Genomic DNA, 19744 nt, shown 5'->3' with positions numbered 1-19744 from the left:
TGTATTTCCACTTCAAATTAGACTACCTGTAAGAAAACAATGTAAAATTATCAGTATAGAAATATAAGGCCCTTTCCAAGGCCATTTTTGCAGCCTATGTAAGTGAGCACACCTAGAAATTTTGCTTGCTCAGCGTCATGGCACCCAGGATGTAGACAAATAAATGAAACACAGAATTACTTAGCCACTGCCTGCCCTGTGCCCCTTGAGATTCCTGAGGACATCATTAAAGTATTTTCAGTACTCAAGCAGCACTCAGACCCTGGGTTCTGGGACAGATGTTCCCATTAGGTGTCCACTCAATTTTCTTTCCCAGTAGCTATTTCCTCACAATGGTATTTAGTACTGTGGCAGAATATATGATGTAAAATTCCCCACTTTAACAATGTTAATAGTGCTATCTATCCCTTTGCTATTCACTGTGATTTCATTTAATTAACTTTCAAGCAAGAGCAACCATCACCATTCTCTGGTTCCCTAACATTTTCATCATCCCCAAAGTAAACTCCATGGCCATTCCACAGCTATTGCGTCCCTGCCCCCTCAGCCCCTGCAAACACTAATCTGCCTCGTGTCGCTATGGATTCCTCTGTAGACTTCATGCAGATGGAAGGAATCCAGTGAGGTTTTTTTTTTTTAAGTATTTTATCTGAAATGAAGGGCAAAACAGTTTCCAAATATCTAACGAATGGAATGGCGAATACTTTGTGTAGCGTAGTATCTTGTTTGCTTCTTCATCCTCATGCTTTCCTGCCCCCCCCATTGCCTTTGCAGAAATGGAGTGAGAATAGCAAGTGGTGTGTGAAAACAAACCCAGGATGTGTGGACTGACAGACCTCTGACTCACCTGCTCCTGTCGTGTGGTCCCCGGTCCGATACATGTTTGGCTTCACTCTCACTCTGGTCCAACCAGGACCTTCTTTGTCTTGATAAAAATTGCAGAGGTCTTCCTCAAAGTCACAACTGGTTTCCACAGCACTGAAAGGAAGCCCTGGGCAAATGGGAAACAAAGTTACAGTCAGCCTGGGACTCTCAGAGGCTCCATTAAACAGTCGACAGATACTTCTGTGCCAGGAGAACAAGGAAGACACAGCAAAATATTTTCATTCAGGTGGCAGGCTGACAGGTGTCATCAAAACAGTGTTTCAACACGACAGGGAAATTGTTCTTTTCCTCTCTAAAAGGAGGGGAAGAAGGAGCCCTGATCACATTGTCCACAAAAATAAAAAAGTGCCAGGCTTCAAAAGGGATTTCCTTTGAGAATGTGAAGGCTCTGAGCATTTACTCAAACCTTTCAAACCATCTACAAAACTTAAAGAAAAAGGAGAGGATTTTAAGAGATGCCTAAGTTCTAAGGTGCATTTTAGAAATAGTATTTTCCAGAGGCAGTTCCCCTTTGTTGACTAGTCTCTGCATCAGAGTGGTGGTGACTGGCATTAGCAGTAGAGCTGCCACACAGGAGAAAAAGCTTAGCCCAAACCTCATGGTTCAGAAGTCACACCAGGCCAATCAGGCTGCTCTTGTTTGGCTTTGTTGAGTTCTACTATCATTTATCATGGTTTGAAAGTATCACTTTGGCCCAGACTGCCTGGATGGAGCGGGATATGGAAGAATCCTGCTCCTTTGGGAATAACAGTTGGTCCTATTAGCATGAGACTTGGAAGCCTCACAGCTTAGGTTGCTCTCTGGGGCCAGAGGGGCTGTGAACCACAGTAGTTTGGGATGCTCAGTATGAGCCTAGTCTGAATGGTTAGATACACTGTTGGGGTATCTTAGGGCCAGAGAGATAAAGAATGTTGTTTTGTATAACTGGAAAGTCATCTGCAGAGAAACTTTCATTCTGGGAACAGCCAGCTGGCAACACAATGTTGTTTAGGACAAGACTACGGTCTCATTTAATTTTCAAACCAAGAAAGCATTCATGTGGGTGGAAGAACTAGGCCAGAGTAAATGGTCAAAAGAATCCTTCAACCAAATGCTACAAGGAACCCCAAATTCAGTTTTGACCCAGAAAAATATATAGCTATTTTTAAAAAAAAACACTGTTGGAACAGTTACATTCTTTGGGAATTAATTGGTAACATTGTGTCAGTATTAAGTTTCCTGAACTGCCTAGTTGTTCCATCGTTACACTGCAGATATACATTGAAATAGTTTAATGGATAAAGAAGTTCTTAAAGGCCTGGTAAGACAAATGCTTGCCCTACCTAATGCTATCAATTTGTAGATCTGTGGGAAGAGTTCGTGGGAGCTCCCCACTGGATTCCTGTAAATTTTATCTGAGTTTGAAATTCTGAGAAAGGAGTTCCATATTTCTCAACTTTTTGGTAAAGACTAACAATGTATTACAGAAAAAGTATAAGAAGAAACTCTCCCCATATAACTGGAACATGGTCATTTCAGGTCACATGCCTGAGCTTGATGGTGGAAAAGGAAATGAGAGCTCCAATGCTCTAGGCCTGACTCGCCCATGTGCGGCTCTCCCTATTTCTGCCAGAACTGGAGAGAAAACCTGCAAAAAATGAATATAGTCACCCACACGAGGATCACTCAACATTCCTTCAGCATTCTCCCATGGATAGTGGGGAACAGAGGAAACCCTATTGTCTCAATTTTTAGTCAACTTCTCTCTACCTGGGATTGAAAAACAGATGAAAATTCAAAATGTATAGCCAGCCATTTAGCTCTGGAAATAGTGGGGCACTCCTAAATGCCTGGCACAAAGATATCATCAGGTCAGTGAAATTACTCATCAGGAATGAACCTTGGAGTAGCACCCCTGGGTCGCTGTAAGAGAATATGAACTTCTTTATTGGGTCTGTAAGAGAGGGCAGAGGTAGTGCTGAAAGCCAAAAGTTTGAAGCAGATTGATTCACAGCTGCCAGGATGTGGACTCAGCCATGATGGCCTTCAGTTGGTGAATGGGCACATGAGCTGTGGTACATTAAGACAATGTAATATTCTAGAAAGAAATTATCTGTGGAGCTGTGACGAGACCTGGAGGAAACATAAGTGTACACTATTAAGTGAAGGAGGCCAGTGTGAAAGGCTGTATACTGTGTGACGCCACAAATGCAAGGCATACCGGAAAAAGCAAAGTTAGGAGACAGGGAAAGATCAGTGGTTGTGGGAGGAAGGAGATAGGTAGGTAGGCAGATGGATGGATGGATAGATAGATAGATAGATAGATAGATAGATAGAGCCTGTATGACACTGTAATGGTGGGCACATGTCATTACAAATTTGTCTACACCCTTGGAACATGCAATACCAACAGTGACTCTTAAAGTAAAATATGGAGTCTGGGTGATGGTAATATGTATGGGGAGAAGAATATATGTATGGTTGCTGTGACTTCTTACCACTTGACTGAACCTCCAAATACACTAATAAAATGCAACTTTAAGCAAGGATTACTTTTCTCCATGATAACTCAGAGTTTTCTGATCATGTCATTTTCTTCACTTGATAAATACTTGTTCTTAGAAGTGATTTATCTGTGGTCTGATAAAGAGAAAATTCCAAAATTGGAAATCATAGACCAAGTCTTTTTTTATGCAGAATATTGAGTCAGTAACTGAAAGCTAAAGATAGGGACTCCCCAGTACACCGATCAGCATTTGAGGTGGAGACAAAGCCCTCACTCATAGCTTGTTTCAGAAGTTTGGGTTAAGCAACGGTCATAAATCGAGCTTCTGGAGCATGTTGATGACACGTTGAATGCATAGGGAGGAACTGGAGGCAGACACAAGCCTCTGAGCATCAGTTGATAGGAGAAAGAAAGGAAAGCAAACCCCTTAAACTAAGTTATCAGAAAGCATCAGCCTGTACGCCTTAGTTAAGTACTTGCTTTCTGACACTTGAACTTCTTAGAAATGGAGGCATTTTAGATGACCTAATTAGCTGGAGTACACTGCATCCTGGGAAGAACAGCTCTGCCTCATGGAGCTCCTGGAGACAAGCTAAGAACTTGTGCTGTAATTTAAAGGACTCCTCAGGCCCTGCAGTAAGAGACAAGCACCAGACTCAGTATATGGTGAAGGAAGCTAACCTTAAAGCATAGTTAAAGGCAACAGAGAAAATTCAAAGCTGTCTAGGACCTGGTCATAGACTAGAGAACCATGAGGACACAGGGCCTCTGAATAGTTAGCAGATACACTTTAGGAAACCGCCACAGGAAAATGTCAGTAACTTCATTTACAGTTTAGTCAGCAATCGGAATTGTGTTCAAACTAGACACGAACTCTGGACCATGCCAAGAACTCTGAGCCATGCCCTGGTGTTGGTGAATGGTTGGTGTTGGCTCACAAGGCCTTCTGAGGAGTATCGATGAGTACCCATGAGTGCCAGGACTCTGGCAGCCTCTGACCTGGGTGTGGAATGGATAGAATCCCAGTGCCTGTATATGACACAACATTTTGGAGTTGGACATTAACGTTAGGCCTTCTACAAGTAGATAGGAAGGCTTGCTGGGTGTTCTAGGATTTATAGACCAAAATGCAATAGTGCAGACTCCCAGCAGTGTTCTAACTTTTTGACATTGTGATACAATGTTGTCATCCCAGCACCTCTATGATGGCTGACAACCACCTGGAACTAATAGTTTGGACACCCTCTTCTGGCCATGGTGGGCATTACATGCATACACATACATGCATGCAGGCAAAACACATACAAAAAAACAAATCTTTTAAAAAATTACCATTACAATATCACACAGCTTATAACTGTGAGTAAAGGGATCATAATCCATTTCCTGGTTCTTGGGTATAATACTAAAATGATGCAATTAAGTGATTCTTAAAAGCAAGACTGGCACACACAATGAGGAGTTCTGAAGACCAGTAGGGAACCTTGACTGACCTACTGTTTGAAAAACACACGTCTCTGCAGGGAAAGGGGCCATGTGCAAGCATATTACACACTGAGGAGCTGCTGACCCTCTCATGCAGCCTCAGTTTGCTGGAATTGTTTTTTCCTGTTGTAGGGAAGTAAGTGCTCATGCACACTCCACATTTCTTTCAGAAGCATCTGCTAGGTTGGCATTGTTATTTCCTGGCTACCTTGTCATCCCACCCTCCATGCAGCATAGACTTTGAACAAATACTTCTTCTCCCACATGTCTAGCTTAGAGATAGAACAGTTCAATGTAAGTGTCCAGTAACAGAAGAAAAACTGTAAAAAATAATGACAAGGAAATTGTGAAATTACCATTATCATAATTGAGATATTAGCTGGTGGTATCAGGCAGCAATCAAATTTCTACGAAGTAAAATATTTTTTCTGTGTTCTATCAAATTTAGGGACAATTTTAATCTTTGGGCTGAATTATTTAAAACATGTAAGCGCATAATAGTTAGGCAATAGATTGGGTGGTAGAGAACTTGCCTCTCATGCCTGAGGCTCTAGATTGAGATGGTCTCATTTAACCCCTTTTAAAAAATTAGAATCAATAAAACAACAACATGTCTTAGTTAGGATTTCTTTTGCTGTGAAGATACACCATGATCATGACAAGTCTTATAAAGAAAAACATATACTTAGGGCTGGTTTACAGTTCAGGGGTTTCATACATTAGTGTTGTGGCAGGAAGCATGGTGGCATGCAGAAAGACACGGTGCTGGAGAAGTAGATTAGAATTCTACATCTGGATCCACAGGCAGCAGGAAGAAAGAGTGACACTGGGCCTGGCTTGAGCAGTTGAGACCTCAAAGCTCACACTTTCTCCAATAATACCACACCTACTCCAACAAAGCCACACCTCCTAATAGTAACACCCCCTATGAGCCTATGGCAGGCGTTTTCATTCAAATCACCACAACAAAAAACCCTTAGTGTTTGTTAACAAATTAGGTTTCCCTCTAATTTGGGGATAACAGTGTAGCTCAAGAGGAAAAAATTAACTTAGTCTACTTGACAGGATATAGCTAAAAGCATATTAGAGACCAGATCTGTCTTAAGAGAAAGTCAGGCCACAAAGATCAGCTTCACTAATGGATTTCCTATGCTCCAGTTACAGAAAGAGTGCTTGTTAGTAAGATGGGATGGTCACAGTGTTGCTCTGCGAGTGGCAAGGAAATGGTTTGCTGAACAGTAAGATCAATTGCATTTAACTGTGTTACTGTTTAACTACTATTGTTCTTACTGTAAAATACTTTGTTTATCCATTTTCTAAGAAAGTAGAGAATCCTTTCTTTCCAGGCATCAAAGTTATACAATTTTAACCTTGGCCTGGGTAAAATTATGTGAGGGTTCATTCTGAAAAAGAAGGTAGTGAAAAGTACATATTGTTTAACCAAGACCATCTCAGAGATGTCTATTGAATACTAGTATCTATAAGAATAAGGACATTATAAGTCTTAGAGACTTAAAAATTAGAGTTTTTTTTGTAATTCCATCCAGTAGGTTGTGAGTTTTTTGTTTTGTCTTTGTTTTTCTCTAAATTTATCCATTTATTCATTGTATGGACCCAACATATCCTTTAAAGAAATAAATTAATTTGGGCAAATTAATATTTAATTTTTTCCTAATAGGAAGGGAAGACAAAAGTGCCTCATTAAAACTTGTGTGTAGTATCAAAGAAATTGAATCCACTATATGAGAGATGAAAGAAGGTAATACTCTCCAAAAATGATTTTTCAGTTGATGACCTTTTAAGGCTAGGATAGGACAAAAGGTGAAGAAATTAAAGTCAAACTCAAGTGCCAACTCTGGCGAGGCGGGCACATTCCAAATGAGGGAGAGGGAGTGGGACTCACCTGTCTGATTTTGGCAATGAACAGGAGAGAAAGAAATATCATCCAGGGCCACATAGCCTCCTTTGGGACCATTGAAAGCAACTTCAAAGATAACCTGGGAAGGAAAAAGACAGGTTAGCATACATTTACATACATTCTTGCTCTTACATGATTGAAAATGACACATCAATCACATCAATTGAGACCAAGTTACGAGGACTTGTAATTATTTGGTAATCAGGGAAAATGAAGTTGCTGTGTTCTGAAGGGTTTGAGTTGCACAAATGTTATCTATTGAGATCTAATCCTCAATGTGATGGTATTAGGAAGTGGGTCCTTTGAGGAGGCGGTTAGCTCCTGAGGGTGGAGCCCTCTGTTCCTGAGTTTAGTGGTGAGCCCCAAGGAGCTTTCTTCTTGTGCAGACAAATGGAGGATGCCATCTATGCACTGGGAAAAGGACACTTGCCATAATGTATTTGCCAGCACTTTGATCTTGGGTTTATCAGTTTCTAGACAGTGACAGGTAAATTTCTGATGTCTGTAAGTCATTGAGGTTACAGCATTTTGTTGTGGCAACCCATAATGGACCAAGACATCTGAAATTTGTATTTACTGGTGGCTGCATTCCCCACTCCTTGACTATCAGCTAGCATGCCCAAGATATTTCTGACAGAATTCCAGAATTCATTAGCACCATGGGTTTCATCTATAAGAAAGTCAGTGAAGAAAATAGATCAGGTTCTTCCATCATCTACAGGAAACTAAGCTTTCTGTGCCCTTTACCCCAGATGGCACTCAGCTGAGAGTAGTAAGAGATGAGCATTGTGCCCAGGCCTTCCCAGCCATGTTCCAATGGATTCACAAAGACCATGGGTCGATGACATCAGCTGCTTTACTTTTTCTTCCTTTTATTCCACCTACTACCTTCCACCTCTCTGTGTGAGACCATAAGGCATCCATCAGGTGTGATCAGCACAGCCCCAAGTCGTTTTAGGGAAACAGTGCAGGTGTGCGGTCTATGCTGTGTGAGTTGGTAACTAAGCCATGTTGTGGATCATGACTTGAGCATGCCAGGCCTACTAAATACATGAAGTTGGCTTGCTGTGATGCAGACTCTTGAGTGTGGAGAAGGCAAACCTACCTAAAGGAGGCATTGGCTACCCCGAGTCCTAATCCCTAGGATCTCAGTTTGTTTCCCTATTGGAGAGTGAGGTTTTACAAATGTAATTAAGGTAAGGTTATAACTGCTGAAGGGTGGATTTCTATTCCAAATGACTGATGTCCTTACAGTCTTTATAAAAGAGGAAATTGTGATGTGTGCATGCCTCCTGCCCCCACCACAGACCAATGACACTGGGGCACTGATAGAAGGAGGGACAAGACTACTCATATTGAGCAGAGACTAAGAAGCTCTTTCTGACAAGGGTCTGCCAATCACAGCCCTATGCCAGCACTCTCTGCTTAGAAAAGTTTATTATCCTTTGGAAATGCACTTGAGAATGTGGTGATATCGAGTTCCCTGATTTCTCCAGTGCCAACTCCTTTTCTTGGCAATTAGTGAGAGCAAACAACACAAATGACAGACTCAGACAGTAGACCAAAGTCACACACATGCAGATCCAAAGATGCATGTGGCCAGCATTTTGACTTTTCAAGTACAGATTAAAAAAGAAATCCAGCAATGCTTCATTCATGCAAATGTTGCCTGAAGAGTTTCTGTTGGATAAAAGAAGTTAGCAAAGAAAACATTGTTGGTGTGTGTGTGTGTGTGTGTGTGTGTGTGCACAATCATACACACACATGTGCATGTACACATGCCTCCTGAATGTGCATTAATGTGTGACGCATTTGACTTTAATAGAGGAAAATGTTCTGGGGCAGCATTTCTGTTTCCTTCTGGAACCCAAACTCCCAGAAAATTTCCACTGGGCTGTAAGCACAAATCAAACCCTGATCAGACTTTGTGAGAGGAAATAGCACACATTTTACAAAGGCCCTGTGTCGTCTCTGGAGCTGTTTGGAGTAAGGGATCTGAGAGGAATCGGGAGGGGACAGAGGAGTGTCAGGCACACCAGTGGCAGAGCCAGCACATTGCAAAGGGAGAGCAAGCTCAGCCTTCTCCAGTTCCCCAGCAGGCTAGCAGATGATGCTACTGAAAAGCAGCCAGGGGGAACCAGTCACTTCTGTTCTTTAAAGGGAACTGGAGAAGACACTGTGGAAAGTATGGGGTGAAAAGCTGGGGGGTATTAATAATGTCAGCAATGAAGACTCTACTTATAGCTAGCTGCAAATGCTCAGCAACCAGGGGGCTGCACCCCCAGATCCTTGCGGCCTGGTTAGGACCTCAGACAAACTGAAGCACTTCCTTCAGTTGTGCAATAGATTTTGGTCTAGGAAGTCTCCTAAGCTCACTGGCATCTACCAGCTGTGTGACCTAGAAAAAAAAAAGATGTCAGGCTTCTTGGACAATTCCGTTGTTTCCTTTGTTCTCTGCAACTGTGGGCATGATTGTATGTATGTGCTTTAGAGGGCGGGAAACACTGTCAGAACTTGGGAGTTCTGAAAGACACACATCTATAGATACAGATTCAGATATGTGCTTAAAGAAAGATCTACAGCAATAAACACTACAACGTCAGCTGTCTTTGTCCTAGGAAAGTTGTTTAACTTATTTTTGTTTCTTTGAATTTTCTAATTCTTTTGATTTGGATACTTATCATGTATTGAATTGTAAAGAGTTGTAACATAAGAACAAGATTTGTCTCAAATTAAAGCTCTAATGATAAGTTTACTTCTGGTTTTATAACATTGTTTTTGTTGCAAAGAAGAAAGTAATTTTTTTAGAAAGACAAGGGAAACCTTCAAAATTGATTTTAATGAAACAAATAAGGGGGGCCCATTCCCCCTTGAGGGCACTGGGAAGGTAGTAAGCACCATTCAAACATTGTTAAAGAATCACTATTAGTATTCAGAAACATTCCATAAGTCTGTATGGCAAGCATGCTTTCTGATGTAAAGTTTCCTTTAGCTAAGCAAAGGCTGGGCATGGGAATCCAACCTTCCAATTAGCAGCTCTGGGACTTTTCTCTTGCTACCTGGATTCTTTGAATCAAAGGACCATCAGTTGAACAACCAGCCAGACTACTCTTGTGCCAGCACCGGCGGGCTTGAGCGCCTGGAGAAAGCTACACAGTGATCACAGAAGATTGCCCTGGCTTCTGAAGGTGCAGCTTCATCCAGAGCCGTTGGACAGTTTGTACCAAACGTTTTGCTATCGCAGATCTCAGTGAACTCTAGATGACCTTACTACCATTTCTACCTAGGTGCATTTCCCCTGGTGCCTAACAGAGGGGCTTCTGTGACTGGTGCTGAAGAGGCAAGGCTGTGATTGATTTAAGTATAAGCCTCCTCAGCTGTGGTTGGTGCCAGGAGACAAGACTGCGATTGGTTCTCTAGATAAGCAGGCTGCTCAGGCTCACTTAGGGTTTGGAGACTTTAAGCTGTGAGACCTCCATTTGCTGCTCCAGATCCCCCTGAAAGCCTCTCTCCAGTCACCATTTCTTTTCCAGAGTGAGGACTATGAAGAAAGAAGCAGCAGACCGCAGAGCGGTGGCGATGGCAGGCGGAGCAGTGACTGCTGAGCAGTATGGAGCCTGAGTTTTAACAACCACGGCTGGTTCCTGGCAGCTGGAGAAGCAGAATCTCGGCAGCTCGGAATGGCCGGCAGCAAGAAAAGGGCTGCAAAAATAGATGGTGAGAGGGTCAAAGGCAGAGACTGAAGAGGTATAAAAAGTCACAGGGGGCACTGCAGGACTTGGTCACTGAAAGAGTCAAGTGTTTGAGGCCGTGGATCTCAGGTGCTGGGTTTCAGTTACAGCACTGGCTGGTATGAAAGACGGAGCAACCTGACTTCCTAGGCAGACAGGGCAGGGTAGCATTTGCAGGGCTCAGGGTCTGGATACTAGAGAGGTGTACAAGGGTAACATTACAGGACCCTTCCTGCTGCTGCCGCCTCCACGCCAGCCACCTTCTGCTGCCTATCACTGCTGCACAAACCAGAGGGAAACTGAAGTTGCCCAAACCCAGCACCCGAAGACTCTCTTTTTGCCTACCCAGAATTCTATCTGGGTAAAGGCAAAGGACCGCATAAGACTGGTAACTCTGGGGTGGAGGTTCAGGAAGGAGTTATATTGAAGTTCTTAGTGCCCCCCACACCACACTTTGAACGCTTCATGGTCATAGCACAAGATCAGAGGTAACATGCAGCAGGAATTCAGCTGGTAGACTGGCTTGCACACTTGTCCTGAGAAAAATACTTCTAATGGACAAAGAAGATAGAAAGAGAGGAAGGAGGGGATACAGGGGAAGGGAGAGAAGCAAGGAGGCTGAGAAGGGAAAAGAGAGGGAAGAAAGAGATTAAAGGGCTGGGGAGATGCCTCGGAGCTAAGAGTGCTTCCTGCACAATCAGGACAGGCTTTGGGTCCCAGCACCCACAGAAAAGTCAGGTGCTTGGACAACAGTGCCAGCAGCAGCAGCTCCCGCTCCAAGGGCTCAGTTGGCCTCTGTGAGTGTCAATGCTCTTAACCACCAGCTATGTTTTAGCTCTAGCTACTTCCCACTAAAAGATTACAATAGAGGCAGGTACCTCAGGAGTAGAAGGGAAAGGGGGATGTCAGTCTGTGGATACAAAACTACAATTAGATTAAAAGGCTATAGTTTAGTCTTTATTGCACAGTTGGCCAATTATAGTTAATAATGATACATTGTACACTTCAAAATACCAGGAAGAGATATCTTAAATGTTGCTGCTACCAACAATAATAAATGTTTGAGGTGATACATGTGCTAGCTATCATGACTTGATTGCCACACATTGTATATATGTATCAAAACATCACATTTCATTACATTGATACAATTTCTTGTTTTTTACTAAATCAAAACTAAAAAATAAAATCAGTGTGTACCTATCTTCAAAAGCATGATTAAGGTAAATGGGAAAATACAGTGGAGTGACCTCCATGCCTATGTTCGTAGCATCTCTGCATGCCACCAGACCAGGGCTCACCTACCTCCATGGGGTAAGGAGCACTGAACTCCACCTCCGCAAGGTTCCAGGCGGCACTGCCTGGACTGTCCACTTTCCAGATCTCCTCGTACAGGCCAGCCATATCCCGAGTGTAAAGAGAGAAGACATTGTCGTTCCCCTGCTGAAGCTGGTAATAGAATGAGAGGCAGCCAGACATGGGGGCTGTGGTCACCGGGGAGATGAGCTGGGCCACCTCCTGGAAGTGCTTCACATAGACGGAGTCCACGTACATATAGTGGCCTGGAAATCACACAAACAGGATGCAGGGTAAGACAGGCTGGTAAGCTGCAGATGAAACTGCCATTCTGGGACTCACTTCGATGTAATCCATGGGAAGGGGAGAGGAGGAAGGTGGTTATGAGTATATAAATGTCACAGCTGGGAGATGGACACATGAACTTATTGTGCACTGCAAATGCCAGGTGAGAAGCAGTATACATTTTCCTTTCCTTTGGACTGAAGAGAATTATCCACACAGGAAAGATGTGTCATCTTTGAAGTGTTTGGATTTTCACAGACGAATACACCACTACATCAGATGCGATCCCTTCCCAAGCCTTTCTGAGTTATAAGATGTCTAGACTGTACAGTCTTGTATTTAAAAGGCATGACGAGAACCTCCCAACATATTTTCACAACTTACATCCAGTGATGCAAGAGTGCTCACAGGCTAGGGTTTGGGAGTCTGAACTTGTGATGCCACTGTTGATGGACCTTGGTGACAGCAGCGCCTGGCAGACACAGAGCCACTAACCTCCACTCAAGGGTGGAGCAAACAGTATAGAGAAAAGGAAGAGCTTTGATCTGGCATTGAAGAGAGATGACTTTGAATCCCACGTCCTTGGTGAGGTGCTGGGACTTGAGCAGGTTTCTGAATTTGTCTGGGCCTCAATTTCCTGGGCTCTAGGATGAAGGTACTGTCATCCTTTGGATGAGATTGGATCCAGGAGCCTCTGGGCATATTAAACTCTGTGAATTCTCAAGTCCTTCATATAAAGTGGACTAGTGTTTGTATACAGCCTATGTACATGGTATATGCTATGTATATAACCTATGTACATTGCCTTGCCCAGCCTAAATACATGGGGCGGTGCTTAGTCTTAACTGCAGCTTGATAGGCCATGTTTTGTTGATACTCATGGGAGACCTGTCCTTTCCTAAACAGAAATAGATGAGGAGTGAACTGGGCGTGGTGAGAATAGAAGGGCAGTGGGGTGGGGCGGGGAGGAGAGGAGGGAGGGGAAACTGTGGCCAGGGTGTAAAATGAATAAATTAGCTATTCAAAAATGTTTTTATCTATTTATTTATAAACAGAGCCTTGCTGTGTAGCCCAAGATGGCTTCTAATCTCCAGTCCCCTTAAGGCCCCAGGTTCCTGAAGACTGGAATTACAAGCATGCAACATTATACCTGGGTTGTTGGTTGTTTACTTATTTATTTTGTTAGGGATCAAACCCTTAGCTTTGTACATGTTAAACAGGTGTTCTGCCACTGAGCTACATCATCAGTCCTTCTTATATATTTTAAACCACTTGTAAATAACAAAATAGTAATGCAATGTGATTAATTGTTCTTGCTATTTAGTGGATAATAGCAAGAGAGAAGTCAAAAAGTGTAACATACATACAGTCACTTTTCTGACTTTGTTTGTCTGCTGTTTGTTAGTTGAACCTACAGATGAGGAACCCTGTAGTAGTAACAGGCAACTGTACTTTCCATGTAGGGTTGATCTGAGTATGAAATGAGATTATGTATGTAAAGTGCTTATTGTGTGCCTAATATAACCTCTCAACATAACGATAAGGAAATAACAATACAATTTATGAATCCAGAACTGTACTTGTCCTGTGGTCTGCTTTCTATAAGGGGTAGCCATTATCACTATTAGCAATGCTATATACATTTATTTAGGTTATGATGGAGAAGAGTTATGCAGTGTGGCTTGGACACACCACTCCACAATGCCCCTAGTCAGTGAACGAGCAATCAGGAACACTACAGCTGTGTTTTTCTGCTGGAGGCCTGGGCTTCTCCTCTTTCTCAGGATCTGAATCTTACAATGAAGGTGCTTTTTCACTCAGGGAGACATTGTCATTTCTGTCACCACCAGGTACTCTTGCATCTCCGTACAGTATGAATTTTCTAATATATGACTGCGTTGGTATAAAGGTGACGTAACAAGTCCCTGGGCTGGACTTGTTAATTTTGCTTTTCTATTCACTTTGCTTTTAAAATAACTAAGGTTAAAGCACAGTCAGGGAACCTTAAAACCGAAGATGCCTGCACCCACTGTACTCATGAGCGACACTAACAATTTCTACCTTAGTTCTTCCCAAGCATTTCCTTCCAGTTCTAGCTTAGTGTCTGTTTCTAATGGAACTCTAACTGCCACAGCCAGGAAGAGGGAAACCATTCTTCCCATGGTGAGGTGATCTATCTCCAAAAAACCATCCCTAACAGATCTACTGGAAACAACCTGTTCCACTCCAGGGTTGTGTGGTTATTGTGCTGGCCTAAAGAAATTTCTTAGCCACAGCCCCATTACAAAGACATCTTTTCAGCTGACAGTTATCAGATGATGGTCAAGGATGGTTTTATTCACCTGCTGTGGGAATACTGTTTTCATCCCTGTACTAGCCGTTGAAGTGCCTCCTCAACAACTCATGCTTATGGTGCTGAGCCAAGCAAACCAGTCACATTTCTGGTCCAAAGAGCATCCAGAAAACAGAACATGACTTGCCCGAAGTGAGTCAGAGAGGTTGCAAAGAATGCTACCAACATTGCTGACACCAAGTCTCACATAGAACCACCAGCCTAGCCCACAGTCAGCTGCCTTTCTTTTCTTCTCTAGGATTCTTTGTTGACACAGTTGGGTAGTATTTATAGACAACCTGAGTAACATATACCAGAAAAAAGAAAAGACAGCTCACCACAAGTTTATCATCTGATTTAAAGGAATTAGGATGATTCAGAAACCACTGTTCAGGTGTCTGATCCTGGAGCCCAGGCTGGAGGGATGGCAAAACCTTGGCTGGGCACATCTCTGGTGAAATCTGCTCTGAGGAGAGGCAGCTGGGGATTAGAGGGAGGAAGGGGTGTGTCCTTGTGTTTCTGTCAATAGGAAGGTTCTAAGAAACTGTGTCTAACACATGGCATTATGGGGATTTTCTTACCCAGCTCAGACCAGTCTGATGTGGCGTAGGGTTGCTGGGTTTCTAGTACCTTGCGGAAAGATGATTTTTATCAGATCATTAGGATCTGGGTACAAGGAAACTCAGTTAGATATGAACCTACTACAGGTTAACAGGAATCATTGCAGAGCCTTTAGGCCCAGAGTTAAAACTTTAGACCAGGCATGGTGTACATCCCAACTCCATGGAGGCCTAGATAGGAAGGTCACAAATTTGAGGCAAGCCTATGCTATGAAGCTGACCATGAGAAATGCTTTCTCAGAACCAAACAACCAACAACCAACCAGAAAAAACAATTTAACTAAAAATGAAAGTGTAAATAGATACAGTGGGTTCTTCACAAGGATAAGAATCAGGATGTTTGTCTCACTCTGCTGTGGACTCTGCTGCTTTGTCACACTCAGGAAGTCTATTAGTACCCAATGCTTACTTATACTTAAAAACCTGAGGCTTCTGCAGGGTAAGATACTGTCTAATTCACTAGAAAGAAACTAATTTGTGACAACGCCAGCTGACCGTTAGGCCTCCCGTGTAATGCCCGAGTGTAGTCCTCGAGCTTGCTTCTGAAGAGAGCCTCTCTTCCTTCTTAAAACAGCTCTCTGTATTAGTGAAACCTGTCAGATAACCTTAGCAGCTCTTTACCCCTGTCCGTTTTCCCGTCCATTAGGAGAAGAACTCAGGACAGTTCCTGAGCATGTATCTTCAAGCAGCCTGGCTACTCAGAATTCCCCTAAAGACTGCCCACAGCTTAACCATAGTGCCAAACACAGCCTGAGACCCAGCTAGGATTCATCCCACTTTGGCCGCATTTTTTGCTCTAGTTGCTTTGTCTGCTTCCTATCTTGCTATCTATCCAGACATGCTGCCTCCTGATAGGACTTGGGCTGAAGAAACATGTTCCAGATGGAAATACCCACTTGGCTGCTGCCATGGTGACTAGACAGCACTCAGAGACAGTGAGTCAGTTCACCTACTTCCCCACACTGCATATCTGATAGCTATCTTCAAGGAACCCTTAGTTCAGGGGTGGGAGCAGCTCTTTAATAGAGCCAGACTCCATTCTTCTTACACAGCATTCAAAGATGAAAGAATGTACATGAACGTCGGGTGGTTCGTTGTTATAACTTGGATGTGAAATATCCACTCAGAAGTCATATGTTGAAACTTTGGGGAAATAGTGGATCATGAGGTCTCTGACCCAATCAATGATTGGGATTAATGGATTCATAATTTGAGTGTATTATTGGGAGGTTGTAGAACCTAGGAGGTGGGACCTGGTTAGAATCCAAAGGTCACTGAATGTCTGTCTATCTTTGGTCCCTTCTGTTCTTTACACTTCTGGCCCTAAAGAGAGCAGTCTCTGCACGTGTTCAAACCACTGCAGTGTTTTGCTTCATCCCAGGACCAAAACAATGGGGCCAACAGACCACAGAGACTGAAACCTCTGAAATCCTGAGCCAAAATAAACCTTTCCTACTTTCAGGCTATTTTCCACCAAGTTTTTTCTCAGAATAACAGATTTCTACTCGGTCTGACAGACTTATACTGTCTTGTAGACTTCAATACTCTGCTAAGATCTCAAGGCTAAGAACATGGGCAGTAAGAGTCTGTCTCTATTTTCGTGTCCCCTTCTCTCCCTCCCTGCCTGTCTCCTTCCCTCCCCGAGTCTCCCTCTTAATTCCTCCCTTTCTTCTTCCTTCTTTTCATGCTGTGTAGCCCATGCTGACCTTGACTTCTTGGTCCTTCTGTCTTTCCCTTCCAAGCATGGGGTTACAGGTGTGTGTCATCACACATATCTGAGACACTCTATATTCTAAAGAGTATAGAGATGGACTGTTAATATAGCAAGTGACAACACCTGTCATTTAGGTGACTCTCCCAATTTTATCTCCTATCTTCCCTCTAATATGAGAAGGCCAGAGACAGACTTTTTTAAAGGGAATAGTCATTGCTGTATTTTCTTTTTTTTTAAAAATCATTTAATTATTTTATGTATATGGTGCTCTATCTACATGTATGCCTGCAAGCCAAAAGAGGACATCAGATCCCATTGTAGATGGTTGAGAGCCTACATGCGGTTGCTGGGAATTGAACTCAGGACCTCTGGAAGAGCAGTTAGTGCTCTTAACCTCTGAGTCATCTCTCCAGTCCCTGCTGTATTTTCTTAGGGAACCTTTTCTTTCTCTCTTACCTTGATCCAAGGGGAGCAACTAAAGGAGGGAATGGAAGATGGAAGTTGCCATCTAACCTTACTACCATATAGGCAGACAGTTCCAGGTTCTGCAATTGCCTTAGACCTTAAACAAAGGGATCAGAGTTGTTGTTCTTCATTTGTGTGTGTGTGTGTGTGTGTGTGTGTGTGTGTGTGTGTGTGTGGTGTATGCTTGTATATGTGTGGGTACATGTGCATGTAAAGTTATAACATTGATGTTTAGGAGTCTTCCTCACTAGCTTCCTCCTTGTTCATTGAAGCAGGGTCTCTCAGCTGAAGCCAGAGCTTGGTGACAAGCCTGACCTGACTCGCTAGCTTGCTTTGGCTAGTCCACTGAATCTGACTTCAGAGTTCGGTGACTAGAGGTGGGCCTCCCCACTTACTTTGATTCTAGGGATCTGTACTCTGGTCCTCATGCTTTCAAGACAAGCACTTTACCCAGTGAGCCATCTTCCAAGCCTTGATCAGATCAGAGTTCTAGAGTGAAAAAGTGAAAAGTGAGTTTGTGTATCGCAGAGGGAAGTGTCTGGCCTTTCCTTAATGTAGGAGAAGGCAAGAATCTGACTGTAGAGCTTAGTTTAGAGTTTAGAAGACAAATTTTGTTGCCAAAATTTCTGGAGTTTAATGGAATAAAGATACTGACTTTTTCCTTGGCCTGAGTGGGCTATACAACTTCAGAGAAATCCTCTCAAGAGGACTGCCTGTGTGTATGGTAATACCAACTGAAAAGATCTGGCAGGTCCCATTACTCCTAAACCTGAAAGAGGTTTTCATAGTGAACCAGAAATAGCATCATTCCTTTCTTGAGACTGTAGAGTGAAATTCTCATTGGCTATGGGAAAAGTGGCCTTTGACCATTTGCCATTTAAGGGCATCCTACTAAGATTAAACAGCACCAGGCAGGTAAAGTGTTTGTCCATTGCCCTTCTTTTATGTTCTGAACTCTATTATTCTTTCCCAACCCGCAAAACACCAGTGTGGTACAGGGAGTGGGGGAAAGTCAAAGAAGAGAAAAGTGAAGACCTAGAAAGAGACAAAGTACAAATGTCTCCCTGCTGCTGCTCTACAGAAGAGCCCGAGAGATCTGCATCAGATAAGACCTGGAGATCTGACTTAATCCTTGGAAAGGAGGCTGATATGCAAAGATGACTAGGAGAGAAATCCAAAAGAGCTTGTGCGAAGGCAATACTGAGGGAATGAACAAAGCCACAATCCCACTGGGTGCTAATGCCATGACCCAAGCAGTGGGATAGAGAGAGTGAGTAGGTGCCATTGAGCTGACACTTGGGGCTTCATCCAAACGGAAGTGAGAAAAATGGCATGACTTACGGAGAGCTGATTCATCCATCTCATGAGCTTTGGAGGAATAAAATAATCCTGATCTTATTTTGAGTTTGGAAACTTTGTCCAGCTCCTTGCAGACTGGCACTCTGAGCAGCTTGATTTTAAAAACCTCAAGCCTTGGCAAAATAATGAATTCTCCTCATTACTTTTACATCAACTTTCTTCTTTTTGCCAAGATGCATAGAAAGCAGTACTGATCTGAGCTGTCAGCAAGTTACCTCCTGAATGGTTTTGTTTCGCTCCATAAAATATTAACAAAGAAGAAACCTCTATGTAGTGAATCAGATTTGGGAAAGAAAAGAAAACAAGATAAAAATCACACCTCCTTCCACATCTCAAAGAAATCCCTCAGTTCTTAGCACAGTATCTGCTTCTGTCATTCAACACGAAGTTGGGGACGGTGTTCATTTGAAAGGTCAGAGCTCACTGTTTGGGGGAAACTGTTAAAGACATACAACCAAATGAAAGAAAACTGATATCTACATTGTGTTCTGCAGATGCTGTCTGTACTCACTATTCCCTTTTTTACAATACAAAGATCTGGGAATGTGTCCTTCCACACCCTGGTCTCTGCTGTGTGATTCTCCACTTCTTACCGAAGCAAAGGCTTAAGTTGCTTCCAGTATATGAGTGAACATGAGATGAGTCCACAGAGAGGAAAATCTGCTGCTGTAGGCACACATATGGATCATTTAATCTTCCCTTTGCCACCCAAATTGATAGAGTGAAGAGAAAATCAATATGTCCAATAGAAGGCGAATGAAATAAGAAAGACAACCTCTATTTTCTTTAGAGTGTTGGTAGTTTTATTTTTCTGCAAGACTCACACTGGGAATACCTTTCATCATGTGGGCAGAACTCTTTAGGCAAATATTTTAGATTCTTAAGAACTCATTTTTTAAATGCCCTATCCTAAGTAAGGAGTGGTTTTATAGGTGTTCATGTACGAAAGTGGAACCCACCTAAGAGAGGATTACATATGCCGCAGTGGCAGAGTTGGAGAAGTGGGGTTGTCCTAATGGATTTTGGGTTTGTTCTAATTTGATTGTTTCTTGTTATGCCTTGTTTTCCATTTGGAATGGGCATGCTTTCTCTGTGCTATGATATGTTGGAAGTATGTAACTGTTTTTTTTTTAAATTTTATAGGGGCTCATAGTTAAGAAACAATTTTG

General features: G+C 42.8%; 1 protein-coding gene across 1 annotated transcript in view; it reads right to left on the bottom strand.

The window, feature by feature from the left end:
• Positions 1 to 19744, bottom strand: part of Mamdc2 (MAM domain containing 2) — a 148337-nt gene that overhangs the window by 57169 nt on the left and 71424 nt on the right. The window contains exons 6-8 of the mRNA XM_005063739.4: positions 11810 to 12066; positions 6759 to 6852; positions 848 to 991 (exon numbers count right to left, since the gene is read on the bottom strand). Coding sequence (XP_005063796.1) covers positions 848 to 991; positions 6759 to 6852; positions 11810 to 12066 — 495 coding nt within the window. The remainder of the gene's footprint in view (positions 1 to 847; positions 992 to 6758; positions 6853 to 11809; positions 12067 to 19744) is intronic.

Source organism: Mesocricetus auratus, unplaced genomic scaffold, assembly GCF_017639785.1.
Source record: "Mesocricetus auratus isolate SY011 unplaced genomic scaffold, BCM_Maur_2.0 Super-Scaffold_4256, whole genome shotgun sequence".
NCBI classification, from domain to species: domain Eukaryota; kingdom Metazoa; phylum Chordata; class Mammalia; order Rodentia; family Cricetidae; genus Mesocricetus; species Mesocricetus auratus.
The sequence above is the reverse complement of the archived record's forward strand: the minus strand, read 5'-3'. Positions and strand labels throughout refer to the sequence as shown.